The sequence below is a fragment of the Mytilus edulis genome, chromosome 3 (genome assembly GCF_963676685.1).
Source record: "Mytilus edulis chromosome 3, xbMytEdul2.2, whole genome shotgun sequence".
NCBI classification, from domain to species: Eukaryota; Metazoa; Mollusca; class Bivalvia; order Mytilida; family Mytilidae; genus Mytilus; species Mytilus edulis.
In genome coordinates, this window is record NC_092346.1 from 91,102,678 (window position 1) to 91,130,664 (window position 27,987).

The window sequence follows — 27,987 nt, forward strand, 5'->3', positions numbered from 1 at the left end:
GACACTTAAAAATTCCAATATGTCAGCTCCCATTAATTTTCACATGTAAAAAAAATATTTTGGTTCGCAGTACGTCTGTGTTTATTTTCAACCATGGAAAGAAAACAGAAGATGTGTATAGAGTTTGAAAATGACATCTTATCAAATAATGAGCCACAAAACGTCGAAGAATTAAAAGATTTTGACGGTAATCTAGATTTGCAATGACAGTAATATTTGTTTATTTTCTGTATTAACTATAATTTGTATGAAATCATGCAGTTTTATTCAATACAACAGGGTTCAAGATTAATCATTACTTTTTGAGAGAGAGAAAAAAATGTATCACTCAACCAAGATCAACGGCTTTTCCACAAGTTGACACAAGAACTGATCGACAGCCTGGATGTGGATCTGCCTGAGTCTCCCTCCTTGGTATCCTTCAATGGGGATCTTTCAACACTCAATTTCTAGTCTTTTTAGCTAAATCTGGAAGATTTTTGTAAATGGGAACTATCCCCATTTAATGAATGGCTATTATTTATTTTGAATTTATTGAACCATAAAACTAATTTTTGACTCTTCACATTGAATAATCCGCGAAGCGGATTATGTAAAATGTGAAGAGTCAAAAATTAGTTTTATGGTTCATTAAAATCAAAATAAATTATTGCCATTCATTATAAATAAATTTTCATCAAAAATAACGCTCAAAGAACTTTTTATATTATTTATATTATTTATAATATGAGGCAGGCATTACCTGTAAATGGGGACGAAGTCTGTATGAATTATTTTTTTGTAACTCAATTATTTGTCCAAAAAAAAGACACGGAAATACAGTAACGTTTCCGATTTTGGTTCTGTTGTTAGGGATTTTAGTTGTGACGTTATTTAAATTATGACGTCATATGCAATGTAAACAAGAAACGCTATCATTAGGTAACGTTTTTTCATATCAAGGAATTATTAAAAATGAAATAAGTATTGCTCGTTCCTTCCTATTTTATACTAGACTGATAAATATATATTTTACTCAAAGTTTCATACAAACGAGACCGGAAAAAGGAAGTATATTGTACATTTCTGCGCAGGTCCGGGATTTCAAAACATGACATAAAAAAAATTGAACGATTTTGAGTTCATTAGTACAATGAAAAATTCGGGAAATTTTCCCGTATTTTTTTTTTTATTGAATTTTCTACTGTTATTGGGGACTTCGTCCCCATATTAACAATAACAACGTAAGCACATGTTGGCGTATGAATACACAACGTCAGAGTGGGCGTGTTGCCATAAAAATTGACAACATTGAAAATAAAACTAATAATTTTAACCAATCAGAAGACAGTAAATACACCAAATTTATTTATTAAAAGATAAAATAACCCAAATCATGTGTAACCGGAGAGCACGAATTTCATTACAAAATTGCTTGTCTCCACCGGGACCTCTGTGTTACAAGGCAGCGCGTAAACCGACTGAGCTAAAGAAGTACTTCATTAGCTAAACCGCTTACGGCTGACTAAGTATCTACTAAGTTTTCTAAGGGAAGCAATCCCGTCACACTCCCCCACCTCAAGAGTCATTATACTCTATAATGATGATATCTTCATCTTTTATATATTTATATTTTAACCTGGCTAGGTAATTCTTCTAACCGTGGGTTGTTATTGTTTGGCGCCAATGTAACCGGAGAGCACAAATTTCATTACAAAATTGCTTGTCTCCACCGGGACCTCTGTGTTACAAGGCAGCGCGTAAACCGACTGAGCTAAAGAAGTACTTCATTAGCTCAACCGCTTACGTCTGACTAAGTATCTACTAAGTTCTCAAAGGGAAGCAATCCCGTCACACATGAAATGGGATATCAATTTACAATTTACAATTTTAATATGACAATGTAAGAGGGTGAGAAGCAGTAATTCTAGTTTAAAGTCTTTGGTTTAAACTGGATATACTGCTTCTCCACTAAAAACAGGACATCAATGAGTTAGAGACTGATCTGCTCTTAGTCAGAATACTGTGTCTGGGTAGTCATGGTAAATGTAGTGTAACATATCTTTCTGTGGATACTGATATCTGACAGAGTTTTAAAATGTAATTGTTATGTCTTGTGAACAATTTGTTTAATTTATAATGCTTGAGTTCAACTTTCTAGAAATGTAGCCTTATGATTTCTTCTTTATGTTTTATTCTTACTTGTCATGCATGAACAAATGATCTGAAAAAATAGCGTTTGAATTAATTGTTTCTGGTATCAAATCTTCTTCAGGTATAACTGATTCTGATCGAGACATTTTAAGATATTTCCAACAATCCAGATTTGACAGTGTGTTAAACAGCGAAGTTTCAAGAAAAGTTCTTAGTGTGAATACAAACAACAGAGAAAGAATAGATCTATTGTTACAGGATAATATCCCACAGTTTATAGAAAATGGTGATAGAATACTGAGGTAAGTATTAAAAAAAAGAGGATGTGGTATGATTGACAATGAGACACCTACAAGAGACCAGATGACACAGAAATTAACAACTATATGTCACCGTACAGCCTTCAACAATGAGCAAAACCCATATCACATAGTCTGCTATAAAAGGCCATGAAATGACAATGTAAAACAATTCAAAAGAGAAAACTAAAGCCTAATTTATATACAAAAATTTAGTGAAAAACAAATATGCAACACATAAACAAACAACAACCACTGAATTACAGGCTCCTGACTTGGGACCGGCATATACATACAGAATGTGGTGGGGTTAAACATGTAAGCAAGTTCCCAACCCTTCCCCTAACCTGGGACAGTGGTGTAACAGTATACCATAAGAAGGAACTATAAAACTCAGTTGAAAAAAGGCTTAACATATCAGATGGTTACAAATACAAGTACTACAGAGTGGATGTGGCTGGGTTCTTGTATATCCCAACAACAAAAAGGCAGATATAATATTACGCATAGTTACTGACAGCTAGTTCAAAGCCACTTACAACTAATAAAAAAAAATCATGCCTCTAAGACTAAACTATCAATCAATGTTCATTCTTGTGCAGGTCAAGATATGAGGCAATTGTTTGATTAACACATACATGTACAGCATTTGATATTAGAAATTTTGGAAGTGAGGTTGTAAAGTAGGACCTATAACAAGTCCTAATTTAAACAGGGTTTGGTTAGTTTCATTGTACTAGCATGTCTTTGTTATCTTTTCTGAAAAAGTATATGTGGTTTGTTCATGTTGTTCTTTATTTGGATTATGATATCCACAGTGAGCTGACCATTATGACAAACAGGAAAATGAATTCTGTCAAAGTGTAAAATCTAGTTTGTATTTGATCATCTGTTTTATATACATGTAAAACAATTTTGTAAAATAACGAATACAATTAATTCCTAGAGAACTAGAGCTGTTAGGGATAGCAGTTTCATGCTTGCAGACATTTGTACAGAATAATTGGTTAGGTCCAATCAACACAACAGACACATATGAATGGTTGTCATCTAATATCAAAGAGAAACGAAAGGTAAAATATAATGTTAGAATCACTTCTTTATAATGATTATGTAGATGAAGAATCTTCAGAATGTTATTAAAGATGAAAACAAAGAAAACAATATCAATAGAAATTATTTTTGAACAGACCAAGCTATATTGCTTAAAGTTGTCACTACCAACTATACCATCAAATAGCCTTGGATTATCAAAATCTGAATTCAAATATTTGTTTAAACAAGAAAACTCTATAATCAATTAATTAAGTTGTATATACATGATATATATTATGGGAATGGAATTTTAAATAAGTGATTATTTATTTGTTTCATAATACCTAGAGTAAGTTGTATTTTGTAAAAATATATAAATAAGGAAACTTTGGAGTGAACAGGGTTGAGTATAAATCTATCTGTATGTTCAGAGATAAAATGATATTTGTCATAGAAAGTTTTTATAACTGTTAGTATAGTTATTGTTTTTCATGACTGGGGAATTGTCTCCCCTTATACAGATTTTTTTATTTTTATTATTTATGGTTTTTTTTTCAATTTTTGTTTATCTTAATGATATATTATTTCAGGACCATACATTTAGGACAAGTATAGAGACAGATTTATATGTGGATGGTGAAGAAATATACAGTAGATGTATTGGAATAGAATATCTATATATAGCCAGAATAATATTACTTGAACATAGGGAATGTATCAAATCTTTACAGGTAAAATTAGAAATTTTACCTCTTGAGGTTATTTTAGAAATTTACTTTTTGATTTATTTATTGATTGATAGTTGATGTTCAATGTCATTTTCAGCACTTTTGGACAAACCATGGCAGTCAGCATTGATGGAGAGAACCATTGACTTTTAGCAGGAAAACTTGCAAAGCAATCTTTACTTTATATATCTTCAGTAAAAATATAAGTGAACCAACACCTGAAGTGGTGATTGTGCGGTAGGGTAAAAACTAGTGGATACCGCTAGGTATTCCCAGTCATCTTGAAAAAAATGAATATGTCGACAATAAAGACAATAACACTCATGTTTTCATCGCAAAGTAGCTGTTTATTTGGTCTACATGTTTTGCCTAATTGATAGGCATCATCAGGACAATTATACAAAGAATAGACAGTGAAGTATGAATTTTGCGGTTAGCGGTTTAACCGGAAGTATAAGTTAAATAATGGTAGTTATGGTGACGTTGTGAAAGTGAAAGTAAAAGTAAATTAAAAATAGAATTAAGTATATAAATAGAATAAAATGTAAGTGTTAGAATGAATAAATAAATAAAGTTTGTAAGTTAGTTCTTTCTTGTTCTGTAGCACTGGATATTAAAATTTGTGTCTATTCCATAGATTTCTGTGTTGTGTTGATATTTTCCTGGTGTGTATCTGTATTCTTCTAGGCCTTGGTAGTGCGAATATTTGTGGAGTTTTACTGCTGTGTAATTTGGGCGGTGTATATGTAGTTAGCGGGTTCTTCCTCCATTTCTTCTTCATCACTGCTTATGTAGAAGTCGGCAGCTAGGTCAATTTCTTCATTTTTATGTTGTATATCTGCTTGGGCTTATATATCTTCAGTCAAATTGACCTAGCTCTTGAACAAGTTTCTGAAATATTAGAGGTTAAATATTGTTTTGCATACACACAGCAGTCATATCATAGAATAACCAGCAATGGCCAACATATATATGTATTTTTATTATGCCCCACCTACGATAGTAGAGGGGCATTATGTTTTCTGGTCTGTGCGTCTGTCTGTCTGTCTGTTCGTCCGTCCGTCTGTCCCGCTTCAGGTTAAAGTTTTTGGTCAAGGTAGTTTTTGATGAAGTTGAAGTCCAATCAACTTGAAACTTAGTACACATGTTCCTTATGATATGATCTTTCTAATTTTAAAGCCAAATTAAACTTTTGACCCCAATTTCATGGTCCACCGAACATAGAAAATGACAGTGCATGTTTCAGGTTAAAGTTTTTGGTCAAGGTAGTTTTTGATGAAGTTGAAGTCCAATCAACTTGAAACTTAGTACACATGTTCTCTATGATATTATCTTTCTAATTTTAATGCCTAATTATATTTTTTATCCAATTTCATGGTCCACTGAACATGGAAAATAATAGTGCGAGTGGGGCATCGGTGTACTTTGAACACATTCTTGTTTAAATTGTTTTTCAATATAACATTATGTTTATATTCTGATTATTCAGAGCAATCTTTTACAATGCAAGCTTAACATTTGGTGTCTGTAAGTGATATGTCTGTGTTGAAAAGTAACACAAAGAAATGTATAAATACATAACAGTAATAGTAGGTAACAAATCTCTACCATTTATTATATTGACTGTTTTCTGTAACTTTCAGACTTGGTCCTGGTGGTTAATGAGATGTTTAGCCATACATCAGTATATACTGGATGATAAATCTCCTACCATCAAAGCAACATGCATACAGTTAATGGATGACTGTAAGTAGTAAACTAAAAGTCTTTTTTTAAACTGCATAAACAAAGTAAACCCAACTGATAATAGTGGTGTTATTTTTAGTGATAGCTAAAACCTGTTTGACCGAAATGACACATTGGTATTTAAGTCTTTTAAATTATGTTTTTTTATTTAAACCAGCGAAATATGCCAAAAAAGGCTTATTTTTGCTGTTTTCGAGCAATTTCAGCTGTTAAAAAATGGCGCCCCAAAAAAATCAAGATCGGTTCAAAATTTCCAAAAAATATTTTGTGTGGTTAATTACATTACTAAGGTGCACCAATGTGCCAAATATGAACTCATTTGGCAAAAGTGGCATTCGGACGGTTTTGCATGGTTTTTTGGCAGATTGGCTCTTAACTTGAATCTTCTGAATTTTATTTCAATTCTCAAAATCAATTGAAGGTTGTTTGAAACATATTTTTTCTTTATTGTAGTATCAAAAAGAGAACCACTCCTTACAGATGACTCCAACAGGTATATAAATAGTTAAATTTCTTATTTCTTTATCTATTTTAAAGACTGTACAAAGTTTTCTCAAAAAGAACATTATGAAAATAATCGTTTCTTTCTCTTACAACAGCCCAAACATTAGTTTGATTTCCTGGCAATGGGACACTTCATATTCAATATTGATAAAGATTGAATCACCTTTATTTATATCTTAGTTTAATTCCATTCATACAGTTGACAGATTTATATTTATTTTTTTATTAATTCTCATATAACATGTATAAACTACTGTGGCTTCATTATTATTCATTGTATATCAACTTTCATGAAATGAAATGCTAATGAGTGACAAATTTTGTATAGACTTATAATCAGACTTTGTCAATACATGTACCACACAATAAAATATCAACAAACGTGTAAGTTTTCCTTATTCTATGAAAATTGGTACCCACAAACATAAATGAATCCATAGCAATAAAAAAGAATAACATTTGTTTATGCTTCTGTTTTTGTTTTAGTAAATACAAGAAAAAATTTCTGAAAAATTATGACAAAAATTTCACATTAATTTTAAAACTTAAAAGTGCTTTTTAGGCAAACTCAAATAATACTGAGTAACAAATAATGATGATACATATTAATCAGGGATTGCAAATAGAATGTTAACTTTGTTTGTCAGTTCAGGTAACATTGACAAGGAGAAACAACAATCTTATCAAGTATCTACCACAGTGACAATGATTTTGCCAGTATGATTTAAAGTCAGTACTTTCACAGAAAGTTCAGTTCAATCATTAGTTAGGAAATAACTGGCGGAGACAGTAAACGGGTATTTGCGACTATCAAATCCCAAATTGATGCCGCCAGAGCTTAAAATACAATATTGTTATCTCCATTCTAATGAAACTGACAGAAAACAACGTTAAAACATGTATTTAAAATCAGTCATATGCCGTCTGCCCTTGCGCTTACGTCCCATAGCATCAATTGATGCCATGTAAGAAAGTGACGTTATCCAATCAAAATGAACGTTACAAACGTTATTGTATTAGAATTATGTATGATTTGAAAATGAATCATGAGTTTATGTTTGTATTTTAATAAGATACTCATTATTAGTCAGTCTGTAATGAGAAATTTTAATAAATCTTTTATGTTTCTTCCAGAGATCTGATTATACAGTTCAATTTAGAAGCTGGGTATTTGTGTCACACATTTTATGAGTACAAGAGGGCCAAAGAACATTTTAAAACAGCTACAAAAGTAGCAGGGTTAACATTGGAATTAACAGGTATTGTTTAACTAGACTCTGGAAACTTGGTGGATACTTGTGTCATTGGCAATCATACCATATATCTTCCTTATTTTTATATAGATGAAATTGTCAGTTGCCTTCTTGAAAAATTAATACATTTTATTTTACCAGTCAGTTCCAAAACGGCTATCCGTCTATTTATATCAGACTGATATTCCGTCTTATCAATACGGATCTCAGTTTTTCTTCCGTTCGGTATATATATATATTGAGCGTACCTATTATTAGAAATATATTGGAAACCCCCTTGTCTAAAGTAGTCTCCGTTCGAGTTTTACGAGATCTCGCGAGATTTCCGGCTATTTTAATCCAGAATTGCACCAAAATGGAGGACACAAGTGTCGATATCGGTGGGTAGAAAAGTCCAAATATTTTATGTTTGCGTGTTTCTATCAATTTGATAATTGCAAATCAGAAAGAAAACATTCCAAATTAATGAAAAAACCTAATACAAACGGCATTTAAATGTTTTAACACAGCGACCGAAGCCGACCGAATTGAACAAAAACAGAGATAAAAATAACTGTACGGATTCCCCGTCTACAACATAAAATAAATAATACGGATCTTCCGTCTACAACTAAAAACAAACTAGACAGGATTTCCGTCTACAAATAAAAGCAAACTATACGGACTTTCCGTCTACACACTAAAGCACACTAGATGGATTTACCGTCTTCTCAAATTAAATCAATGTAGACGGATAATCGTTCTTAATTTTTTAATTATGTTTACGTTACTCAGAGTCAGCATGGACGTGCCTTTCCATTACATTTTGAAAAGGGGGAGGGCTGCATTAAAATAGTATGAGGTCCTAAAGGATGAAATGCATAGGCACCAGATGAAGGCAACAGTTTCAAACTGAAAAACAGACAATGGGGACCTTTTGTTCCCCATAATTTTCTGTGAATCAGGGGGTTTTAAAGACAATAAAGTTTCACTAAAGTCAAAAGTTTGGAGCAAACCATAATCTGTTATGTCATATATTATACCTCAAAATAATTGTCTTTACTCATGAATACTACATGAATATGACATTGAAAAACCATAAATTCACAAACATAACTTATTGTTGAGGAAAACAGCCCCCCTTTTTTGCAAAAAATCCAGAGCAGTTTTGAACTACTCGTTTTATTTATCAAAATATGATAAATGTGTTGTTTAAAAATCCATACAGGCCATATGTTTTATTTGTTACATGTGTTTCCTTTAATTTGTGATCTTTTTCTATGTTAACTGTTCATTTATTCCATTGTTGGGAGTTCAAGAAAATAAAACTTTAAACAAATGTCAGATTTCAACTTTTTTATTGGAAGTAATAAAGTTTATGCAGAAAGCCTTGCATCAAGATCCTTGAATGGAATGCAGTTTTCTAGAACTCTCATGGCTTCTCTGAAGTGTGATTTATTTATCAAAATGAAATAATCACAACTAAGTTCAGCTCCTCCACCAGGTATATCAAATATCCTGTTTGTCCTGTGGAATCTTTGGTGTGAGGGGGGATTGCGACTCGGAGCAGCCATGCCAGTATACCTGCAAATCACTTTTTTGGCCATTTGCGTCTGGAGTAGCTGTTTAAATGCCTTGCATACATTAGCTGGTACTCTTCCTACTGGCCTTCCTACGAATGAAAAAAGAAAACACATTTTATCATTCTTTAATTAGAACATAGAGGTGAAGTGTAAGGTGATGTCGTGTAAAAAATCTGAATTAAAAAATAAATAATACAAATAGGTGGAACACATACCAGAACATAAAAATTGGGTAAATTTATAATAAATAACATTTCGAGGTCACTGCCTGATTTTCAACAGGTGGAACCCACACCAAGTAGCAGGTTACTGACAATCTGAACAGGGGCAATACCGTTGGTGGGGTAAAACATGTCTAATTGGATCCAAATCATTCCCATATCTGTATGATTAAAAATGAAATAAGATAGAAATTAACCACAAACCATATTTTGTGTAATCTGTAACCAATCGCAACTCAAAAAATGTTCAACCACTATTATTAAAACTCATATCGTGCATACTGAGGATGTGTATATAATGGAGAATTGACTATATTAGTTTTTACATGTTCAACTTAGTAATTTAAAAATAATATATCATGTTTATCATGTTTATACTGATAGCAATTAGCAATATGACGGTAACGCATGCAGGTCCTGACATGTAATTTACATGTTCTACTTGTCCCTGCCATTTCTAGATTGATCAATGAATTCTATGTTCAACACCCTCCCCTTCATATGCCCTGAAGTCGTGAGATATAATGTGATGGCCAGCCTCTTGGCCAGCCGGCTTCGATTTTTTTTTAAATTGGTTGAATGTCTGCCAGTCTGCCAAACTGATAGTTGGGGTGGGAAGGAGGGGTTGTTATCTGAACTCCCATGAAATAAAATGTGTAATCCCGAATTTCCCATTGAAATAAATATTTGATTCACGATTACCGAACAATATAGAGGGGGGGAGAGGGGGGGGGGGGGGGGGGTAACCAGTAATCAAATAATCATTAAAATATTTGGACATTGTAATCATCAAGTTTTTGGTCGTTGTCCTTAGGTTTTCAGTTGTAACAGAGACTTAACAATGCATCTAAGACTCTGGTTGTAATCATTAAACTTGCTACAAAATTGGTAATCAAATAATCAAAAAGGGGGTCTGGGAATCAAATAACCATATAAAATGCCCTTTGTAATCAAATAATCAAAAATAAAATGCCCTGGTAATCAAGAAACCCCTGACATGCAGCCCTCAGAAATGGGTGATCCCTAATCGCGATAAGGGTTTTCTCGAATTCCCTGGCTTTAAAACGCTCCATCCCTCTGTCCTTCAATAGTGATGACAGTATTAAACAAGATCAAATTGATTTGCATTGTGTTGACATACCTGCCAGCTGCCTCAAAGGTCGTTGATTGCTTCCCTCTGGCAGCTGGTTAAGAACATGTTCCGGTAAATCCACTAAGTCTGGAATCTTTACCAAGACAGCATTCTCATCATACCGGTTGTTGTTTTCTATTTCTATATTTAAGTCTATGTTTATTGGTGGTCGTATATGGAAAGCATGGTATCCTTTGATGCTCCATGAAATCTTAACCAAATGTTCATCGTCAGCAGCTTGCATATTTAATGAATGGTAAACTTTGGTTAAACTCGTATAAAAAGAACTGTGCTTATTTAGCAGCTAATTCAACAACTATGTGCATGACCATAAATAAAAGAAGATGGTTTCACCATCTTCAAAGGTACCTTTTTTTTACCAGAGACTGGTTTATCCGTCTTATGAGTTTATAAATGATAAACTCAGGTTCTTAGAAAACTAAAGGTCATATTAACGTTCTTTTAATTAATTGCAAAAACTCTGTGTTTTATTATTAGCTCACCTGGTCCGAAGGGCCAAGTGAGCTTTTTCCATCACTTTGCGTCCGTCGTCGTCGTCCGTCGTCTGTCGTCGTCCGTCGTCATTAACTTTTACAAAAATCTTCTCCTCTGAAACTGCTGGGCCAAATTAAACCAAACTTGGCCACAATCATCATTGGGGTATCTAGTTTAAAAAATGTGTGGCGTGACCCCGCCAACCAACCAAGATGGCCGCCATGGCTAAAAATAGAACATAAGGGTAAAATGCAGTTTTTGGCTTATAACTCAAAAACCAAAGCATTAAGAGCAATCTGACATGGGGTAAAATTGTTTATCAGGTCAAGACCTATCTGCCCTGAAATTTTCAGATGAATCAGACATTCCGTTGTTGGGTTGCTGCCCCTGAATATGTAATTTTAAGGAAATTTTGCTGTTTTTGGTTATTATCTTGAATATTGTTATAGATAAAGATAAACTGTAAACAGCAATAATGTTCAGCAAAGTAAGATTTACAAATAAGTCAACATGACCGAAATGGTCAGTTGACCCCTTTAGGAGTTATTGCCCTTTATAGTCAATTTTTAACCATTTTTCGTAAATCTTAGTAATCTTGTAGAAAAATCTTCTCCTCTGAAACTACTGGGCCAAATTTAACCAAACTTGGCCACAATCATCATTGGGGTATCTAGTTTAAAAATGTGTGGTGTGACCTCGCCAACCAACCAAGATGGCCGCCATGGCTAAAAATAGAACATAGGGGTAAAATGCAGTTTTTGGCTTATAACTCAAAAACCAAAGCATTTAGAGCAAATCTGACGGAGTTAAATTGTTCATCAGGTTAAGATCTATCTGCCCTAAAATTTTCAGATGAATCGGACATTCCGTTGTTGGGTTGCTGCCCCTGAAATGGTAATTTTAAGGAAATTTTGCTGTTTTTGGTTATTATCTTGAATATTGTTATAGATAAAGATAAACTGTAAACAGCAATAATGTTCAGCAAAGTAAGATTTACAAATAAGTCAACTTGACCGAAATGGTCAGTTGACCCCTTTAGGAGTTATTGCCCTTTATAGTCAATTTTTAACCATTTTTCGTAAATCTTAGTAATCTTGTAGAAAAATCTTCTCCTCTGAAACTACTGGGCCAAATTTAACCAAACTTGGCCACAATCATCATTGGGGTATCGAGTTTAAAAATGTGTGGCGTGACCCCGCCAACCAACCAAGATGGCCGCCATGGCTAAAAATAGAACATAGGGGTAAAATGCAGTTTTTGGCTTATAACTCAAAAACCAAAGCATTTAGAGCAAATCTGACGGAGTTAAATTGTTCATCAGGTTAAGATCTATCTGCCCTAAAATTTTCAGATGAATCGGACATTCCGTTGTTGGGTTGCTGCCCCTGAAATGGTAATTTTAAGGAAATTTTGCTGTTTTTGGTTATTATCTTGAATATTATTATAGATAGAGATAAACTGTAAACAGCAATAATGTTCAGTAAAGTAAGATCTACAAATAAGTCAACAAGACCAAAATGGTCAGTTGACCACTTTAGGAGTTATTGCCCTTTATAGTCAATTTTTAACCATTTTTCGTAAATCTTAGTAATCTTTTAGAAAAATATTCTACTCTGAAACTACTGGGCCAAATTTAAACAAACTTAGCCATAATCATCATTGGGGTATCTAGTTAAAAAAATGTGTCCGGTAAATCGGCCAACAAACCAAGATGGCCGCCATGGCTAAAAATAAAACATGGGGGTAAAATGCAGTTTTTGGCTTATAACTCAAAAACCAAAGCATAAAAAGCAAATCTGACAGGAAGTAAAATTGTTGATCAGGTCACGATCTATCTGCCCTGGAATTTTCAGATGAATCGGATAATCGGTTGTTAGGTTGCTGCCCCTGAATTGGTAATTTTGAGGAAATTTTGCTGTTTTTTTGTTATTATCTTGAATATTATTATAGATAGAGATAAACTGTAAACAGCAATAATGTACAGCAAAGTAAGAATTAAAAATAAGTCACTATGACCAAAATAGTCAATTGACCCCCTAAGGAGTTATTGCCCTTCATAGTCAATTTTTAACAATTTTCTTAGAATTTGAAGATTTTCAATAACATTTTCCACAGAAAGTACTGTTATAGATAGAGATAATTGTAAGCAGCAAGAATGTTTAGTAAAGTAAGATCTACAAACACATCACCTTCACCAAAACACAATTTTGTCATGAATCCATCTGTGTCCATTGTTTAATATTCACATAGACTAAGAAGAGCGACACAGGCTCTTTAGAGCCTCTAGTTTAGCAAATAAAGATAACTGCAAGTGTTTTATTAAGATAGGATTGACCTAGTATACAGAATTGAGATTGAACTTTCTTTCTATTTTAACAGGTTTAATGGGAAAAAGAACACGATTTCAACAGGACAGTAAGTCACAGCTTGTATTGAGGGTTATCAGGGAAACAGATGTTATAAATGACACTGAGGGTCCTTCTAGTCTACCTAAGGTAAGTCACAGCTTGTCTTGAGGGTTATCAGAGAAACAGATGTAATAAATGATACTGAGGGTATTGAGGGTTATCAGGGAAACAGATGTAATAAATGACACTGAGGGTCCTTCTAGTCTACCTAAAGTAAGTCACAGCTTGTATTGAGGGTTATCAGGGAAACAGATGTAGTAAATGACTCAGAGGGTCCTTCTAGTCTACCTAAGGTAAATGCATTCTTCTTGTACCAAACAAACTTTTATTTCAATGACATATTGTAAGTAATTCCGTTCAAACATATTTTTATGGGAATGAATTTTAACATTAAGCTTTATGATTGCAAGTTCTATGAGACTTATATGTGTGAATATTTGACATTTAAACCTATGAATTTATTTTTGCCTGAGTTTGTAACAGGATAAATTATGGTTAATGGTGTATAGCTATATAGACTTCAGTATTGTTGAAAGCTCTTATTTGAAAAAATCTTTTTTATTTCAGATTTTACCCTTAGATGATGAAACAGTAATGGATGCCATTTCTTTTGATGAGGGAGATATATCATATGTTAAGTTGTCTCCTGTAGAACAGTCCTTAATCATTGGAATGATGTAAGTATAAAAAATAAGATGTGGTATGATTGCCAATGAGACAACTCTCCACATTAGACCAAATGACACAAAAATTAACAACTATAGGTCACTGTGCGCCTTCAACAATGAGCAAATCACATACCACATAGTCAGCAATAAAACCGCTCGAAATCTCAAACAATTTAAACAAGAATACTAACTGTATGACATTAGTTGCAATAAATTACCAGGATTTGGAAAAAAACATGATAATTTCATGTATAAAATAAAAATCGATGATTTCACTCCTCTTATGTCAAGCAACAATGGGTGTTGTCAAGAAATTTTCCATGACCTTGCATCAAAAAGAAATGACAACTCTTAAAAAAATATAGTTCCTTACATTTTCTATCTAACTTCAATAAGTATAATTCCATGGTCATGTAATAAAAAATAACTAATCTGAGAACTAAAATAATGAAAAAAATTCAACTTGTGACTGAAAACACAGATAATGGACTCATAGTGCATTCATGAACTAATGTGCTATTTGGTAACTTATTGACTTTTTTCTTTTATATTTGAATTTCTATAATTAGTATTAATTGTTTAAAAAATTGTTCTTCCCTTCACCCTGTTAAGCTTATCTAAAAATTCAGAAATATATTTTAATTCATTAGTCATCACATTTTCTTTAAAACCAGCTTATCAAGTCTCTCTCAGATAGCTAAACAGAGCAAATGAATTGTTTCAATAACAAAAATCACACAAATTCATCTGTCATCACATTTTCCTGTCATATTTATTGAAAGAGATCAGCAGCTTGATATTATATGAAGGTTTTAGAGCTTCATCACTAAATTCGTTTGCCAAATAAGTTTTACATTGTGACAACCATATGAAATTTTTAATATAAATATGTCAAATAGATTATAATCCACATTTAGCTGATTTTTCTGTAATAAATCAAAGTCATTTTGACTGCAAACAGATTTGAATTATTATTACATTCTGATTTAACTAGTTAGCTTCTACTACTGAATGATTAGTGCTTAGTCTACATGCTGCAAATACACATTTTTAATGTCTTTGGTTTTCACAACCAGAGATGAATACACTTTACCATGACATCACAGATGTGGTATTTTATATATCTAGAACTGAATTAGCATAATTTGTGTATACATTTGCCTCATATTTTGTAGAATAGAACTTAAGCATTGCTCTGTAAAACAAATGAGTACCCAATGTTTTATTTTTCAAAAATTTGAAACCAAAACTTATAGCTTGGCATGAACAATTTTATTTGTTAAAATGTAGAATCAATGCTAAATTTAAAAAAAAAACAAAAAAAACCCAACCAAACTGCTTAACAAGTGACAAATTCCCATTGTGTTATATAACAAATATATAATAGAAGTAATATTTCAGGGAGGACCATAGAAGAAGTCAGGCTCATATGGAACAAATTACAGAGGAAGAAGTTATGGCTTATATTAATGTAAGAAAACGTGCTGTGTGATGAAAGAGTACTTTCCTAGCATAGAAATGGTACTGTAGATTGAAAGACACATTGTTTTCATAATGTTGAAAGGAAAACCAGTAGCAGCAATTTATGTATAACTTTGTGAAAAAAAGCTTTTAATAAGAACAATTTAGGCAATAGTAATTAGCTTCATATGTATAAACCATATGTAATCCTATTTCAATTGAGAGAGTTTGACCTTGCCACATAAGTCATTATCAAATTAAAGAAGTTTTTTTTACTTCCATGTAAACATTCTTGGAAAGTAACAACTTCTAATGATTACTGATTTGCGCAAGCATTGAGACATGACTAAAATAAGATATTTGGTAAACATCCATTACAGAACATTCCAACAATTTGTTGAAAGATTGAAACTGAATAATATTCTTCTTTTCAGTATGTTCTATCACACAAGAAAAGTGTTGGTCAATTTGAAACTAGAAGATAATTTTTTCTTTTCAGTATGTTCTTTCACAAGTGAAGTGTTGGTCAGTATGTATAAGTGCTTTGTATCGTAGATGTTTACTTCAGAGGGGCAGAAGGAGAACAGTAGAGAGATCCATGATGCAACTTGAGGTATAAGAAACTTGATCATTATTTACATTTGGATAAAAGGCTTTTAAAAAATCACAAAGTTGAAAGATAAGAATTTTTACTTCTTAATAAACACATCTAAAATAGTATGAAATTGTATATCCCTGGAACATCTCTGATAGTATATAGAATCAAAAATGTTAAAAAAAAATTACTGTTAACTTTCTGTAGTTTTTTCTTCAAAGAAGTGTATCCTTATAGAACAAAGCTTTAGACATTTTTGTCTTCAACGTTATGACAAAACTGGTGTAAATTATTGCCAAGAAGAGAGTTTTTACCTTTCAGAGACTTGTTGTTCACTTAAACCATAATCAATGTACCAGTCAATATACACCTGCTTTTAATGTAAGACAGCATGCATAAAATTGTCCCTAAAAATACAGGCAATTCTGTTGAGAATATTAAATACATTGTTAGGGCCCTGGACTACAGTTAGTTCCAATGATAGTAGTTGTGTTTACTGAAGGGTATAATAAAAAAAAAACAGTAACATGTAGCCAGCAGCACTCTTTTAAGGCCAAATAATTGATTATTACTCACCTGGAATTGTAGAAATTTAAAATGATTTAAAATGTTCTAAATATTTATTACAGGAGCTTGTTAACCAGACTAAAAAACAAGACCCACCAGCAGGTGAAAGGTTACAACTTTTCTATAGTGCAGGTATTCCACCTGTCTGGATAGTACAGGTATGAATTTTTTAGTGCAGCTATTTCATTTTTTAACCAGAATTACGTAAAAATTGGTTATTAATTTAGGGATTTTTGGCTGGCATGCATCCGGGCAGTGATCCGGTGGCTGCAAAAAACAGTGTCAGTGCATTTACTGATGAACTCTTCATCCAAAGCTTATTAATATGTTGTTAATGATGACAGAATTGACGATTTTCACTTTTAAACAGTTAAAAATCTTGTGAATCACAGAACATAGTACACATTCATTTTTCAAAAGTTGATTATAAAAAGCAAAAGTCGAAAATGTAGATAATACTGATTAAATTTGTGGCAATGATTTCAAGTTACTTTAAAGAGGCTGTCCAAGTAAATATCAGGCAAATCCTATGATATGGGTGGCCCAACATATTTTTTTCCCCACTTAATTTTTGGTTCCAATGCAATGTTTATATCATACATAGGATACATATGTCAAAGATATTTTTGAATCAACCGTGGATAAAATTTTCTTTGAACAGAAACATTTAGCAGACTTGTTACTAGATCTTGGTGCTACTGGTGCAGCGTTAGACTTGTTTGAACGTTTGGAATTATGGGAAGATGCAATAAAATGTTATCAAAGACTTGGAAAGATGGAAAAGGTAAATTTACATAAAATCAATTTAGAGAGCAATAAAATAACCCATAACAAGGGTCCTAAAAATATAATTGTGTTTTTAATGCTTGAGGATTAGGATAAAGGATAATCATGATAATTAGAGAAAATACTTTTTCTTTAACCATTCAGGCATGAATGACTACCACTGTTTATCTGATAGTTTTGCCACAAAATTTAGAGTCTTATTCAAAAGGAAAGATCCGATATAGGTACTGATTTAGTTTTAATTGAACCAGTAATGTTTTTTAATTATCAAATATCTGAAAATTATTAGTTGTCTCCCTTTGATTTACATTGTTACATATTTATATACTGAGGTATAATGAAATGATGAAATTGGTTGATTTTGTCATGGATAATGCTAAAAGGAGTCATATTTAGACATTTAAAAAATTATTCAGGCAGTGTTATCTTCATGTCTGATTTTAACTCCTTCTGAGGCTTTCAAAATGTCCCTTTTCAATATAGTATTTAATTCATCAATTGTATCATCCAGGATGAATTGACTGCTCTATCATGAAGAAATGACCTAACACTGCATAAAGTCTATAAAAAGATGATGATAGGAGTTTTTAACAACCTTGATTGGCTATATCGCCCTAGCACAGTTGTCCCAGGCTTGTGCCTTTTTGGGCATTTAAATAATTTATTTTTACCATAAGGTAAATGATATAATTTTAAAATAAACTGAATTGTTTCCTATTTTCCAGGCAGAAACAGTGATAAGAGAACAACTTCAAATCAAAGAGACTCCAAATATGTGGTGTTTTCTTGGAGATGTTACCAGAGATAAAAGTTTTTACGAGAAAGCTTGGGAAATGTCTAAACATCATAATGCAAGGTCACAGAGATGTCTTGGTTATATTTACTTTGCTGAAGAAAATGTAAGTATGGCTATGTATGGTGTTACTGTGGCCTTTAAAAAAGATGACATGAAAAAACTAAATGCTCCATTTAATAAATTTTGCACAAAACTTTATTATTGAACAATTACAATGGAGATCAGAAATATTATTCAGAGGGAAATGTGTAGTTAAAATAGGTATAATAATGATTTGTTTAAACAAGGGAGATAATTTGCTTGCCATAAAAGTTCCACTATATTTATATTAAATCCAGTTTATCAAATTCTCTGTTAACACTTCTGATTAATTTATTGTAGTTTCAAAAGGCACTGGAGTGTTTTGAGAAGTCATTGAAAGTAAACTCCCTTCAGGTAAGTGATACAAATCTTTGATTACCCATAATAAGTTAGAAAAGAAAAATATTTTAAAGTTCATGAACTAAAAATTTAAAATATGAATTTTGATTGACAATATTTTAAAAAGCACAGTAATTTTTAAATCAACACAGATAATTTTTAGAAGAAGGACGGTAAAATCTGACAGAAATAAGTTATACTTACATAGACATGTATCTACATGATATCTTGACTGTTTATTCTTAGACTATCTATGTGCTAATTGTTGGAGGTGACCTGGCTTACTTCTACATCATGTGGTCACTTGTGGAGAGAGATCTCATTATCAGTCATACCTGATCTTATTTATATATCTCTAAACTAATTGTTTTACAGACTCCTGTATGGTTTACATATGGTTGTTGTGCCACAGCTTCACAAGATAATAAGTTAGCAGCTAAAGCCTTCAAACGTTGTGTTATGATAGACACAGATGTAAGTCATACATTATTTAAGTTTAAAACAGAGTTCACAAAAAACCTTTTTTAACCCGTCGGTCATGGGACTGACAAAGCAAGATTATTTGTCAGTCCTACAAAATTTTAGCCAGTCCTAAAAACTCTGTCAATTTTATCCTGAAATAAAAATAATAACATATTTTATCGAAAAATAACTTTATTATTATTAGTTTTATTTTTCACAGCCACGGACAAATTAACAATGAAGGACCAGTTCTGTTCTTCTGATTGTTCTTAATTAAAGTTATCTTCACTATCCATTTCATCATCTGAATTACTTTCTCAGTATTTGTTATCTCCATCAAAGGGTTCAATCACCGATTGTTTGCCAGGGATGGCTACATGAACAAATTTAGCAGACCACGTGTACATCAGCGCTTTAGTTTTTTCTGTAGGTTTCAGTTTGTTTATAAAAGGAAACCAGTACCGGAAATTAGCAGCAGGTACATCTGATGACCGATGTAAACACGTATTGGAATTAGTTGCAGTACAACTAAATACTGATAAAAAAGGCACTGCAACAGCAGTTTTTAAAGCGGTCAACGGGACCGTCACTAGCTTTCAAAACACTGGTCCGAGCCTCATTTTGATCGACAGGACCAACAGGACCGACCATTTTTTCTAACTCTGTAAAAGTAGAATTTCACTTAAACCAGGAACATATGTATATAGACATACTGTTCAAAGCTAAAACATATGATTTATGCAGATTTCTTAAAATATGGAGAAAAGTCCAAATATCTTCAAATATACATAAATGAGAACATTCTCCAAGTACAAGGTATATGTTATTGATTACCTTGTATTAAATTGTTTATATGCTGCATATTGCTTTTATAATGTTTATAGAGACAAACATTTTTTTGAAATCTGAAAACAACGGTATTTTATGACATTTATACATTTTAGAATTATGAAGCTTGGAATAACTTAGCATCAGCATATATAAAACTGAAAGAAAAGTAAGTAGTTTTATCAGAAGTTTTCCCTGAGAAACATATCTCAATTATCGGTCTTTGGTGTTCTTGACATTAAGGTTCAGTCTTTGGTGTTTTTGGCAGTAAGGTTTGGTCTTTGGTTAAAGTTTTTAGACATCAATAGATTTGTCAAACGGTTGAAACCTTCCAGAAATTTTATGAAACTTGGATAGAAGCTTATTTATGATTATAAGGCAATATCAAGAGCATAGTTTGAAAACAATATTCTTTATTTTGCTGACAAAGTGACTTTTTTGCAATCTATAATAAAGGTTTTAGTCAGCAATGCTGTTGTCAAACCTTAGTTTTATGAATCTTTGACTGAAACGTTTTTCATGATTTAGATAACAGTATCAAAAAACAAAGTTTGGAAACAAATATTTTTTGTGTTATTCTGTATTTTACCAATAAAAGGTCTTTTTTTTTTTTTTTTTAGCAGTAACCATGAAGATACAGTCAGGGGTTAATGTTATCTATACATCAAACTATTTTTTAGATCTTGTAGAAGGTTTTTTTTCTGCCAAATCTTGTTACAAATGCAAATCTTTCTGATATAAATATGTTCTATTGTTAATAAACTCTTCATAAATACTAGGATTAAAATTTTGTAGGATAAAACGGATAAAATGGAATGTTGAAGTCCTGATTTGTTTTTAAAACACAGGGCTTTTCTTTTTTTCAGGAGTAAAGCATGTGCAGCTCTTAAAGAATCATTGAAATGCAATTATGAAGATTGGAGGATCTGGGAAAATTATCTGTTGGTAATGTCATTACAAAAAATTTATATATATATTGAAGGTGGTACGTAACATAACAGGGAGAAACTCTGTAAAAGAGGGACGAAAGATACCAAAGGGACAGTCAAACTCATAAATCGAAAAATAAACTGACCAAGCCTGGCTACAACTGAAAAAGACCAACAGACAAACAATAGAAGACATGACACAACATAGAAAACTAAAGAATAAGTAACACGAACCCCAACAAAAATTAGGGGTTGTCCGAAAGGGTAAGCAGATCCTGTTCAACATGTGGCACCCATCGTGTTGCTTCTGTTATAACAAATCCAGTAAATAGTCTAATTGGGTAGGTCACATTCATTCATGTAAAAATCTGCTGAACAGTTTAATATTGTTCTATTGTTAAGGAAATATTAAACTTCAGAATGATAGAATTTAGTGTTTGTCAAACTGCTATATATACAATATAAGTTTTCCAATAAATCGTATGGTTCAATTTTTTGGAAACTTTCAAAAAAAGAATTAAAATATTCAGAGACATTGTATATAAATTCAGAAATTATTGTGTGCATTTATTATTGTGATTTTTATTTTTACGATTTTGAGAAAAATCCTGTTTATTTCATATAAAATATTTCAAAATGCAAGTTTTAATCATTGTGTTTACAACTGTGTCGCATTTTTCGCAATAATAAAAATCTTGCAATAATTTCTGAATTTACAGTTTATGAATTTCATAAATATCCCCAGAGACAGAGATTTGTAGACTTGCGAGTGCTTACAATGCAATTTTCTATAGAATAGACATAAGGGACTCCCGTTAATTAGTTGATTAGTGCTAATTTTCTAACTTCTCCTAGTATATGAGAAGATTCTTGGAAGTGTCCCAACTAACTTTTTTACAGAATTATTCCCCCTTTGAAAATATATAAAAAAAAATTGTTATTGATGTCGTGGCTATATTTCTTGCAGCATATTAAATAAAATGTTAAAAGGTTATTTTTTTTAAAAGTTATTGCCCTTGGACAGATATTATATGTGCAAATCAGGGGATATTGGAACTCTTTTCTTTAAATTCACAGGTATTAAGCTTCTTATAAGTTGTTCTTATTTATTGATAATTTTTCAGGTCTCAACATCTAAAAATATCATGCACTATTACCCAAGATTTCTCATAAGATAAAATATAAATGTTATATACTCTTTGTTCCAGGTTTGTACAGACTGTGGTGAATTTGGTGAAGCTATTCATTCCTATCACAGACTGATGGACATTAAAGACAAATGGTCGGACCCAGAGGTATGTTGATAGAAAATCACAATACTTTTTCTGAAAAATGAAATGTTATTCTGATACAACTCTGTTTTATTTTATTAAGATATCACCAAACTTTTCGTGGCATCAGTTCCATAATTGATAATCTGAATTTGTCCATGCAACCTCTGTTACCCAGCCAGTAAAGAATGCTTTTAGTATAAAGGGAAATAAAAGTATCAAAATACAAAAAAATCAAAAATCATCAAAACCAAATACTTGCAAACCTATCATAAGACAAAAGAAATACTATGCATACTAAATGAATTGAATTTCATTGAAAAAAAATATTATTTTTTATTTAGAATTATTAGTTTCTGTTGTTTGGATTAGGATGATATAGGAGGATTCTGATTTACAGATAGTTTACATCTATCAAGATGAATCGATTAAACAAAAATGAAACCTTTTAACAGTTGTTAAAGAATCTAGTTTCAGGATACACGAAATATCGAAACCCCGGGCATTAAAAAAAACAAAATCCTGAGGTCCCGAAATTTGAAAAAAGAATTCCTGGATCCCGAAAGGGTCAATCCCGAAATCCCGAGCTTAAAAACACCCAACCCCGGAGTCCCGATAAAGGTCCTATCCCCCTCTATATACAATTTAATATTAATTCATTGTTTTGATATCAGGTTCTAGGAGTGTTAGTGCGAGTTGTTGTAGAAGACATACCAGATTGTAATGGTAAACCAGGAACCAGTTTTAAACAGAAATTACAAGAATTATTTGGAAGAATCACATCCAAGGTAATTTGCTATACATACCCTGAAATTGATTTTTATACCCTTGCACACATATATGGTAATCAAGCTGTCTGTCTGTCCAATCAAACATCTAATTCTGATTTGTCTGTCCCGCTTTGGGTTAAAGATTTGGTCATGGTAGTTTTTGGAAAGATTAGAACTTGTTCTAAATCTTTACTAAGGCACTGGCCTCCCTAACAATACGACAGGTTAGCTACTGTTACTAAATGTATTCACACTGAAATATAGTTCCCTATGGTTCTAATGTATGTGCACATGATACACATATAAATTGAAAAAAAATGGGTATGTTATGAAGCAGTTCATTCAAGAATGTATGTCATAAAAAAGGGACAAAAGATACCAAAGGGACAGTCAAACTCATAAATCTAAAACAAACTGACAATGCCATGGCTAAAAATGAAAAAGACAAACAGAAAAACAATAGTACACATGACACAACATAGAAAACTAAAGAATAAACAACACAAACCCCACCAAAAACTGTGTGTTGATGTGCAGGCTTTTTTTTAATCAATTTGATTAGGTTATTGGGTATTGATACAATACTAGTATGATTGACAACAGTCATTATCACTAAACAATCTGATCAGAGACCAGGTAGACCTTTGATTACAATGCCCCACCTCCTAAACTGTCAATCAAATTGACCACATTACTTTACATAAGACCCTGCAATATACATTTTAATATACAAATATTTGACCTCATAATTGAATACACACATGTATATGTTAGATGTTTGATATATATAAGGATGATATATTTGTTTATTGAAATCTTCAAAGATGATTCAATATATCAATATAATCTTGGCTTATTGTTAGATCCTCATATGCATGTACTGGTACATATAAATCTACTGATTCAATGTTTATAAACACTGTACAAAGCTGACACATTGATAAATTAATCTTTCTAACAGGTAACAAATAACTCCAAGATCTGGAAGCATTATGGTCAGTTAACTAATCACGAAACGGACAACAGTTCAGAAACACAACAAAAAGTAAGTTTTGTCTTTTCTTTTTTTTTTTTCAGATTTGTAAAAGATTTTTTTAATCATTATTCAGTATGTTTTAATGATGCAACACACAAATTTTCCAAAACTTATTTTGCCTTAAGATGTCTTATACATAGAAATGTTGTTTTGAGGAATTTACATGATTTACCAAAAAGTAAAACTGGTATGTTAAATGACAGTTTTAGGACATACAGTTGGATTGTAAAAGAAATGCATGCATGGACACATAGGTATTACTATCAAGTAATGTATTACCTAATTCATTTATCATTCAAAATTCTGTTTTTGAGGATATATACTATTTTTAAGGCTTAGATATAAGCTCTCTCCCACCCATCATTATTTGAAACTTGATTTCAGGTGTTACAGTACCTTCAGAAATCACACAGGTGTGTAGTACAAGATATTAATTGGCAGGTAGATTTAGACAGGTGTAAAGAGGTAGCCACACAGTCTACAGAGTTAGCAGATAGTAAGTCTGATGTAATTTCTATACCACACAAAGATGGCATTCTAGCTTACATAGTCATATATTGGTTTATGTGAGCTATTGCCATTACTTGGAGTATATTATCCTCAGTCATCCATAAAAAATAAGTGAGAAAGGTATAGAAAAGATATATGACCTTACATTTTCTACTTTAATTACATTTTTAAAGTCAATGTGAGAGAGGCACTATTCTAAAATTTAGAATGTTGAAAAAATATTTAATGAATGATGGTACAACACATTAATTAACAGATGGGTATGATATGCATATAATAAGGAACAGTTTAACACATCTGAATGTAAATAATTAGTAGTTAATAAATCTTTTAAAAGATCTATTCAAACAAATATAGTTCTCTTACATAAGCATGGCAGAACTTAGTTTTATATGTTGATATTGTTTGCTTCACAGAACTTTAAATATTTATTGCAGTGTATACAAAGTGTAGTGAAAAAGCTTCAACAAGCATGCAAGGTGTACAGATGTTGTCGTCTGCTAAACTCATGTTAAAAGGAGTGGTCACAAAAATTAAGGTAAAATGTTTTAAGTTTTCCTCAAGGCCCGATTAATTTGAAATAGAATGTATCATTAAAGTGATGTTTAATTTTTTTGCAAAACTTTGCTATTTAAAATCTCAAGGTTGTATTTGAAGATGCTAAGGGGGAACACTGATAGTTGAATCATCATTTTTGATCTGATTGCACAATGTGCTAATCTGGTTTATAGTATGATGTACCTCACTGTTATTTCCTTCGTGTTGCTCATTTATATTATTGGTCTTTAATAGGTTTTAAATAGATGTTCCCTCAAGCAAATCAATATTAGTGTCCACTGTGTTAGTGTCAGTTCCATAGATATTGCCATTTAGATTACAAACCATAAGTATTGCAACACACTCATTGAGTGATTTACCCATTTATCGTTACTCAAAGATCTTGCACAGTAATACTTAGTTAGAAGTTAAATCTACATTTTTGAGCTTGTTGTAAACTAGTCTAACCTGTCTAAACTGAGATGATGTACTAGGATATATAATTGTTTTTCTTTGGTAATTTTATGTTTGTCTATTAAGTTAAGTTATTTCTATCTAGAAGGAATTAGATACACACAGGTTTTTATGTATTTAGATAAGTTATTTCTATGTAGAAGGGATTAGATACACACAGGTTTCACTGTATTTAGGTAAGTTATTTCTATCTAGAAGGGATTAGATACAGACAGGTTTCACTGTATTTATTGATAAGTTATTTCTATCTAGAAGGGATTAGACACAAACAGGTTTCACTGTATTTAGTGATAGGTTATTTCTATCTAGAAGGGATTAGATACACACAGGTTTCACTGTATTTAGCGATAGGTTTTATAAACAGAATATAGATTGAAATGAAATCAAAACACACATTGGGTATAAAAGCACTGCTCCTTATACGAGTAAATGTGCCACTTTTGCCTGTGTAGCTATGGATATCATTTAATGCTATGTATTTATTTTCAATTGTTCTCTGTCTTGTCCCATTTTTGATATTTATCATTTTCTCCTTTCAGCAACAACATACAGATCCATTGATAGAAGAACTAAAGCCTGAGGTTAAAGATGTTTGTGATTCTCTTGATCAGGCATTGACTGAAATTATAGACAAAATAACTCTTCTCAAGGGTAGCTGATAGATATAGCAAAATAAAATATTCAAAAATAATAATCATCTGTTTTTGTTTACTAGGCAAAAAGACCAACGTTACATATGACATGTAATTTTTTTGTGAGAAAGACAGATATCTTTATATTATGATGCCCTTAACAGGACTAATAAATTTTGAAGGAAAGAATTAATTAGCTCATTTTCTAAGAAATAATGTAATAAAAATATCCACTAGCCAAATGTTACCTGTGACCATTAGATTATATTTTTATGGACTGATTTAAATAACAGTTACAATTTGAAATGAACAACCTCAATGGTCATATGGAAGCTTGTATGAATCAAATGCAGTAGCTACACGGGTTAAAATCTGGCTGGGTAAAAAGAAACACTTAAAATAAGTATTTGCCAATTCTCTGCAAGGCCTGCAGCATTAACGAGTAAGAGCAAAGACTGGTTGGTTAAGAGTCAGAATAATGAGTCCAGGTAGGGTAACAGGTCTTCCTGAAGACAGATACCTTATGAACTAGCATGTTGATAATCTGGCTTAGTGTGTCAGTATAGTACATAGAAGGGTTAATTTTCTTATTGCATCATTCTCGTCCTAAATATGCATCATCATCAAATAACTATAAGATTTTCCATATTCCAAGCAAATTAGGTACATAAATAATAAAGTTTTTTATTACGAATAAACTGCACTTAACAGATGTCACAAAACAGAAAAAAAGGATTACCAGAGTTCATGTTAAATGCAGTGATGAAATGTTTAATTCACAAAATGCATGAGCGTAGTCAAATAAGAGAAAGTTTAAAAGTAAAAATGATCAGCAAAACAAGATATAAAAATATATCATTTGGCAGTACATCAGATGACGCCTTCTTGGAGTTCTTGCTTTTTATTGACAGTGTTTACCAATTTTTTGTGTTTTAATCTTTATCTTGAAAATTATAACAGAATGTGTTAGGGTCAACAATTTTACACAATAGTAAAATTGTAAAAACAAGAATCCAATTCTTTATTGAATATTCCATATATAATGTCCATATCGAAATCAATAAATTAAAAATTTAGTGCAAAATTTAAAATTGAAATATGAAAAAATGTTTTTGAATTAAATAGTTATTGTTGAAAATAATAAAAGAAAGTCAGATTATGAAAATTATCCTATGCAGTCCTTCAACCATTCAGAGCTGTATTTTTTTAAAATCAAAAATCAATAAAAGTTCAGTAGCAGTAAGAATAATAGAACTATGAACATGAAATGACTCCCAAACGACCATTTTTATGTAAATTTTGAGAGAAACTGCAGTATTACAACTATATTCAAAAATACTATATCAAAAGGTCTTTGCACACCATCATACTTAATGGAAGATTAACATATGAATGAATTATCATTCACAAAACTTTTCCAACCTTTCCACCTGTAATTTTGATCATTGTGATTAAATCTTTTTTGTCAATAAAAACTGGTATAATTTTAGCCATTTTGAATAATATTGGTCAAAACCAACTGACTGATGCTTGAATTTGAATTTTATGCAACTGTCATACAAGTGAGAGGATGAGCTAGCTTTAAAACCAGGTTTAATTCACCATTTTCTACATAAGAAAATGCCTATGAAAAGTCAGGAATATGACAGTTGTTTTCCATTCGTTTGATGTGTTTGGGATTTTGTCATTTGATAATGGATATTCCGATTTGAATTTTCCTTGACGTTTG

The 27,987-nt window shown here is 31.8% G+C and overlaps 1 protein-coding gene across 1 annotated transcript; it reads left to right on the forward strand.

The window, feature by feature from the left end:
* LOC139517745 (tetratricopeptide repeat protein 27-like) lies at positions 1-26,320 on the forward strand. The gene is made up of 24 exons (XM_071309122.1): positions 1-187; positions 2,255-2,435; positions 3,379-3,505; positions 4,058-4,198; positions 5,839-5,941; positions 6,395-6,434; positions 7,580-7,704; positions 13,488-13,603; positions 14,084-14,193; positions 15,586-15,655; positions 16,145-16,258; positions 16,870-16,965; positions 17,469-17,591; positions 18,319-18,492; positions 18,771-18,824; positions 19,185-19,283; positions 20,216-20,268; positions 20,966-21,044; positions 22,237-22,323; positions 22,974-23,087; positions 24,031-24,114; positions 24,490-24,601; positions 25,053-25,153; positions 26,166-26,320. The coding sequence occupies exons 1-24, from the start codon at positions 94-96 to the stop codon at positions 26,283-26,285; spliced, it is 2,517 nt and encodes an 838-aa protein (XP_071165223.1). The 5' UTR covers positions 1-93; the 3' UTR covers positions 26,286-26,320.
* The last annotated feature ends 1,667 nt before the right edge of the window (positions 26,321-27,987 follow it).